Genomic DNA, 6,287 nt, shown 5'->3' on the forward strand with positions numbered 1-6,287 from the left:
GGGTCGGTGCTTCAGCCGCCGGGAAATAATGTAATGGGCTGAAAAGGACAACGAAGAAGACAAGGAAGACGACGACGTTGGCAGACCCTGCAAGCTGGGCGCCATCTTGCCAGCCGCTGAGTTTATTCCCTGTATATATATTGTAAATGTATTCTCCCCGTAACAATATATATATAGAGTCTGTCTTCGGTTGCCGTAAAATAATTAGGAAAAAGGTATACGCTTCTAAAAAACCGTTTATTTGTCGACGTTTCAATCGGAGACCGATCTTCATCGCGATGAAATTTACCAGGCTATATATATAGTGATTGTTGAAGGAAGGATGAGACACTTATTTCTGTCTCCCAGTTGGGGACACGGCTCAGTGCCTGTGGGATGGGGAAGTGGGGGTAAAGATGAAGGAAGAAGGTAGAAGATTCAGCAGCAGGTCGTCATAGTTCCAGCAGAGTAGACGTGGGGGGCAGGAGGACTGTTGAGGTACAGGGCTCACAAGGTCTTTAGACCGGCATCATCCTCAAACTTCAGAAAAGCTCGCAGGGCGGTGGACTGGTATCCAGACGGGAACAGGAGATCGTCAACGGTGGAGTGGGGTAGGCCCTGCATGCGGTAGGACCTCTTCATGGTGTCGCGCGGGCCATCCAGGGCTGGGCAGAAGCACAGGATGTGCTCCAGCGTCTCAGGGGACCCACATCTGCTGCAGTCCGGCGAGGAACAGCGGCCCTTGCTGTACTTGCGTGCAGCAGGCCATGCGCTTCCGGTTCGGAGCCGCAGCAGCAGCAGCAGCCTCAGCTCTCGCCACTGGAATCTGGTCTCCTGTAGTGGCCTGGGAGGGTGACCACTTGCTACTCGTTGGTCCGGGTGGGCCGCCTTGAGCAGGTGCAGCAGCCGTTGACGGGAGAAGTCAGAGGCCGCTACAGCAGTTGTGACTGGAATGTCGATCCGGTGCGCGTCCTTGGCAGCGGCGTCTGCTTCTTCGTTGCCGGCTATCCCAACGTGGGATGGAAGCCAGTGCATCGACAGTGTGACCCCGCACTCCTTGAGGGCCTGGAGTTTGGCGAGGAGCAGGATCACCGTGACGCCGGCTCGATCGGGCTGCAGCAGGGCCTGTAGAGCTGGGCGGGAGTCCGTGACGATGGCCACCGGCTGTGTAGGGAGGCTGGCGGCAAGATGGTCTGCTGCGAGATTGAGTCCTGCCAGTTCGGCTGCTGTTGAGCTCGCTGGGAACGGAAGGCGGCACTGAAGCCTTACCCCCAGCTCGGGAACCGTGCAGGCAGCGGCAGCAGAAGGAGGACTCTTGTAGACGGAGCCATCCGTGTACAGCAGCAGGTGGCCACTCAGCTGCTCGTAAATCTTCTCCACTGCGGCCTGCTGGAGTTGACTGGCTGGAGTGCGTCTCTTTGTCAGCTTCCCCAGGCGCAGGCTGATGTCTGGCGGTCGCCGATGTGGAGGTGGAGGCTGGACTGGAGTGGGGGGCTGTGGGACCAGTTCTTGATAGAGTGCCCAGATGCTCCCCATGCGGGAGGTCGGCCGGTCCCTGATGCGCCGCAGCAGAGCCTCTCCGTCTGGCGTTCGGTGCAGCCGGTCGACATGCAGCAGGGCCTGACGCAGCATCAGCAGGGATACTGGCGAGGTCTGTGCCTCTGCCAGTGTGGCAGCCACTGGAGAACAGCGTGGGAGCCCCAGGAACGCCCTGATGGCCGAGCGATGCTGTTTCTCCAGCTGTTCTTTTCGGCGCCATGAGAGCTGGTCCAAGGGCAGAGCATACTGGATGACAGCTGTGGCAGTGCCGTGATATAGCTGTAGGGCCAGCTTCCGAGGGCAGCCCCTTCCACGCAGCAGGAGCCTGCTGACCATGAATTGGACCCGCGCCGCCTTGGTGATAGCCGTCTTGACAGCAGGGATCCAGGTCAGGCGGCGGTCTATCCGGAGCTCCAGGTAAGTCACCTCCTTACTCCATGGGATGGGTCGGCCGTTGAGGACCAGCTTCTGCACGCTTCCCCTGGCCGCTGCTCTCGGGTGGACCATCATGGCCACAGTCTTTGTGGGGGACACCTGAAGCCCGATGCCTCTGAACAAGGAGGCCACCGCGTCCAAGGAGTGTTGGAGGGAACGCCGGATGGCTGGTAGGTGGCGTCTCGGCCCACATGCCCACAGAGCCACGTCGTCGGCATAGATTGATCACTGTGTGGGGTGCGTGCTGTCTACCGGGATGACTGCTGGAAGTGCCGCCAGGACCAGGCTGAAGAGCAGTGGGCTGAGGACAGATCCTTGCGGTACTCCAGTCATCACGCTCCTGGGGCTGCTGGTGGACCGGCCAACCCGTACTCGAAGAGTCCGCCCTGTCAGGAACCCGGAGATGAAGCGTCGGAGGCAGCCCTCGATGCCCATGGCGTCCAGTGCATTCTCCATGGCCGCATGTGGGAGGCCATCGAACGCGCTCTGGACATCGAGCAGGACAAGAAGGGCCACCTCTCCTCTGCTTCTGGCGTCCTCCATGGAGCTGACCACATCGGTGATGGAGTCCGCTGTGCAGCGGTGGCGACGGAATCCGGTCTGCTGTTCAGGGAGGAAGCCCAGAGCCCCAGCGATCCAGCTGAGTCGCCCCAGGACCACGGCCTCCATGAGCTTGCATGCACAGGAGGTCAGAGATACCGGACGGTAGGAGCTGATGGTAGATGACGCTCGACCGGGCTTAAGGACAGGCTAAAACGCGTTCTTGGGCTAGTTGGTGCATGGTCTGACAAAAAAAATTTGGAGGCACAAAGGAACAAGGACAAGAAATGACAGGACTGGTGCCAAACTAACAACTGTTTTATTGGAAAGAATATTGCATTCCAGGTAGCTTCACGCGCATGCGCGAGTCACATTGACAATCACAGTAACAGAATGACAACCTATTTTTGTTATCAAAACTTGTCTAAAAAGTGCAATTCGTTGCGATATAAATTCAAGGAAGGCACACTAACACATTGGGCAACCTTCTTATTTATGCAAAAAGCCTCCAACAATTCTCTGGCCACCTGGTTTCGACTTTTTCCAAGCACCCTGGTTTCGAAAAACCGGGGTGCGCATGCGCAGGACTTGCAGTGCGAAGGCAAGTCTAAACCAGATACATTGTTAAGGGAGGCTTCATGTTCCTTTAATCGAATATTTAAACATCGACCAGTCTGGCCGATGTACCACCACTGCTGTCAGCCAGGCCTCCGGTAGCTCGTCACTGCACCAGATGTCATTCATGGCCCCCAGGAGTGTCTCCCGTGGGTTGTCGTCCAGGTTCCGTAGCATCTGATAGGTGACGCCGTCGAGTCCCGGGGCACTGCGGCGTTTGGTCCGTGACAGGGCAGCGTTGATCTCGTGTGCCATGATCGCTGCCTGGCAGAGGGACTCTGTCTGGTCTGCAGCCCAGGCTGGATGGTGACCCTGTGGTAGGCAGGGGGCCCGCTGGTTGGTAACTGTTGCTGGCTGCACCGCCACTACTGCCACGAACCGGTCCGCAAACTGCTCGGCCAAGGTGTCCTCCCGGTTGTTGAGGGCAATGGCCAACGAGAGCACTGGCTGCAGTGTTGATGGCCCCACCAGCAGTGATCTGAGGAGCCTCCACGCCCTGGAACCTCCTTTGTTTCTGCTGACAGTTTGGCAGATACCCACCCATCCTTGCCGCCACCGCTGATTGGCATGCCATCTGCAGGCAGCATTCAAACGGTTGAACAGAGTGCGACAGCCCCCACGCAGGAAGGCTCTCTCTGCACGTCGTCTGGCAGCCTTCAGGTTGAGGTGGTGGAGGTCTGGGGCTGGCTGGTTCACTGGAGCTGAGGTGATGGTGGTGGCTGCCTCTGCTGCGCCTGCCATGGCCTCGAAGATTCCCAGGTGTTCCGGGGCCATGTCCAGGTGATGCCGGTATAGCCGCCAATCCACCACCGCGTACCGTCGTGTTCTTGGGACCTTACCACCCGCGGGAGTGATAACAATCGGCAGATGGTCAGATCCCCAGGAGTCAGGCTCTGTGGCCCAGCCGTAGCTCGCTTCCAGGGTGGCCAGGCTGACGTCTATGGCCGTCCAGGTGGGCCGGGTTGTCCGTCGGATGCGTGTGAAGGAGCCGGTGTTTAGCACACGTAACCCCAACTGGAGGGCAGTGTCCATCAGCTCCTTACCGCGGCGGCAATTTCTGCGGCTTCCCCAGGCGGCATGGTGAGCATTGACGTCTCCACACGACAGGTAGTCCTGCCCCAGTCGTGAGGTCAGCCTGGTCAGCGTGGTGGCCTCCCAGGGTAGCTGCGGTAGTATGTACACAGATGCCACAGTTGTGTCCACTCCCCGGAGTCGCACCGTCACTGCACAGCACTCTAGTGGGCCCCCTGTGGCACTGGCCACGTCGACAAGCGCATGTGGTAGGTCACGTCGAACATACACAGCCACGCGTCGTTTGTCCTGTGGATGAGTACCGTCCAAGCATGGTGTGTCCTGGCATGAGGTCAGGGTGCACGACGTGGCTCCGTTGTAGCCGATGTAGCCGGGGAGTTGCAGGGACGAAGCCAATCCCTTCACCTCCTGCAGTGCTAGGACGTGGTAGGTGTGCTGCTTAAGGTGCAGAGATAACTCACTCAGTCGCAGCTTCAATGACAGTGTGTTCCATTGCAGAACGCTGGGGCGGCAGTGGGTACTTCTGGTAGGCCGATCAGCCATGCTGTGTTGACGAGAGCTGGACAGTCACTGCCTGCTGGCAGATGGCACGGAGAGGGTGGCCTTCAGGGAAGGCAGCACAGGCGAACCTCATGGCCTGCAGCAGGCATTCGGCCAGGTTGTCGAGCGGGTTCTGGGCCGGAGTGGTGGCAGCAGGTCCAGGTACCGTAGGCGTGGCTGCAGGCGGGGCCTTGCAGGCGGGGCCTACGACCGCAGTAGTATTTGAAGGCGGGACCGCGGTAGAGGCTGCTGGGCCATGGACAGCAGCAGTATTCGCAGGGGTTCTTCCAGCAGAACTTGTAGCAGGTTGCGGGCGTTGGAAGTCCAATCCAGTGCTACCGGAAGCAGCAGGTCTAGCGGGCCCCCGTGCCACGTTGGCATAGGAACGTACCACCGGCCTGGGGGTTGGGTTTTCGCGCTCCTCATCCCGAACCACCGCTCGGACCGCTCTCCTTGAAAGGGCTGTCGTGGAAATGGCCATGATGGTCGCTACCTTGGGCTCCTGCTGCCGTCACCGCTATCCCCCGTAGCTCCGTGAGTGCCAGGAGCTGCTCCAGACACTCTCTCGTGGTCACGTCCGCTGCCACTATGTTGCGTTGATGATTGACACGTATGGCAGCAACACCCGGTCGTGAGGAGAGTACCTGGGCCAGAGTCAGCCGGGAGGAGCCCTGGAAAGAACCCCCTGGGCCAGATGGCTTGAAGAGCACCGTGCCGACAACTGCAGAGTCCACAGGCAGTGCAGAAGACGCGAGTTTTCTGGCCCGGCGGCTAGCTGCCTTGCTGCAGACCTCCTTGAAGTCTTCCTCGGCTGGTGGGGGAGGGGCAGCGGGAGTTGTGTCTTTGCTGCTGTTCGCAGCTTTGGCTCCGGCGGGAGGGGAGCAGGGAGGCTGGGAGGAGGGGCTGTCAGTAGCACCTTGTGTTGCAGGTGCTTGCTGTTGACGAGTCGCCTTCTTGCCCTTCTTACTTCTTTTTTTAGCCTTTCGAGCTGGGGCTCTCGCTTTTGCCGTCCTGAGGAAGTCCGCCGCAGTTGGTGGGGCCGCCTTGGTGCCTTTCCGCTTGGCAGCACAGCCTCAGCCTCGTGGTCCTCCTCCATGTCATCACCATCGGACGCAGTAAGGTCCTGCGTAGCGGTCAGGGTGGATCTGGCCAGCAGGGCAGTGGTGTCTGAGCTGCTGTCCTCCGCTGTAGCTGCACCACCTGATTCGACGGGCGGGAGGCTAGTCGGTGCCGTCTGAGCGGCACCCTCGTGGGCCTCGCTGGTCGAAGCGGTGGTTGCAGATGAGGCACCATCTAAGCTCCTGGCAGTGGGTGGGCAGGCCGTGGAGCCTCCACTTTGCGCCGAGAGATCACTGCTCTTGGCCTTGTCCTCATCATGGTTCTCCGGACTCGATAGAGGGACTGGCAGCTTCTTCGGCGCCATCTGTTCTTCGTCGCTGCTGTCATCGTCGCGGTTCCTTTTGCGTGTGTGGGACAGATCCATGTCCCCTTCCTCGTCGGAGCCAGGAGGTAGGGGAAAGTCCACCGGTTCCTTCGGGATGCCCGCTTGCGCCGTGGACACCGGGGCTGCTGCCACGATGTTCTCAGCCTGTGTGGGTTGGCCTGCC

The 6,287-nt window shown here is 59.7% G+C and overlaps 1 protein-coding gene across 1 annotated transcript; it reads right to left on the minus strand.

Moving 5' to 3' along the window:
* Window positions 1-486: 486 nt before the first annotated feature.
* On the minus strand, window positions 487-2,025 carry LOC119378753 (uncharacterized). Its single transcript, XM_037647789.1, has one exon. It carries the CDS (start codon window positions 2,023-2,025, stop codon window positions 487-489), a length of 1,539 nt encoding a protein of 512 aa, XP_037503717.1.
* Between the last annotated feature and the right edge of the window lie 4,262 nt (window positions 2,026-6,287).

This window comes from Rhipicephalus sanguineus, unplaced genomic scaffold, assembly GCF_013339695.2.
Source record: "Rhipicephalus sanguineus isolate Rsan-2018 unplaced genomic scaffold, BIME_Rsan_1.4 Seq9588, whole genome shotgun sequence".
In the NCBI taxonomy this organism is placed as follows: domain Eukaryota; kingdom Metazoa; phylum Arthropoda; class Arachnida; order Ixodida; family Ixodidae; genus Rhipicephalus; species Rhipicephalus sanguineus.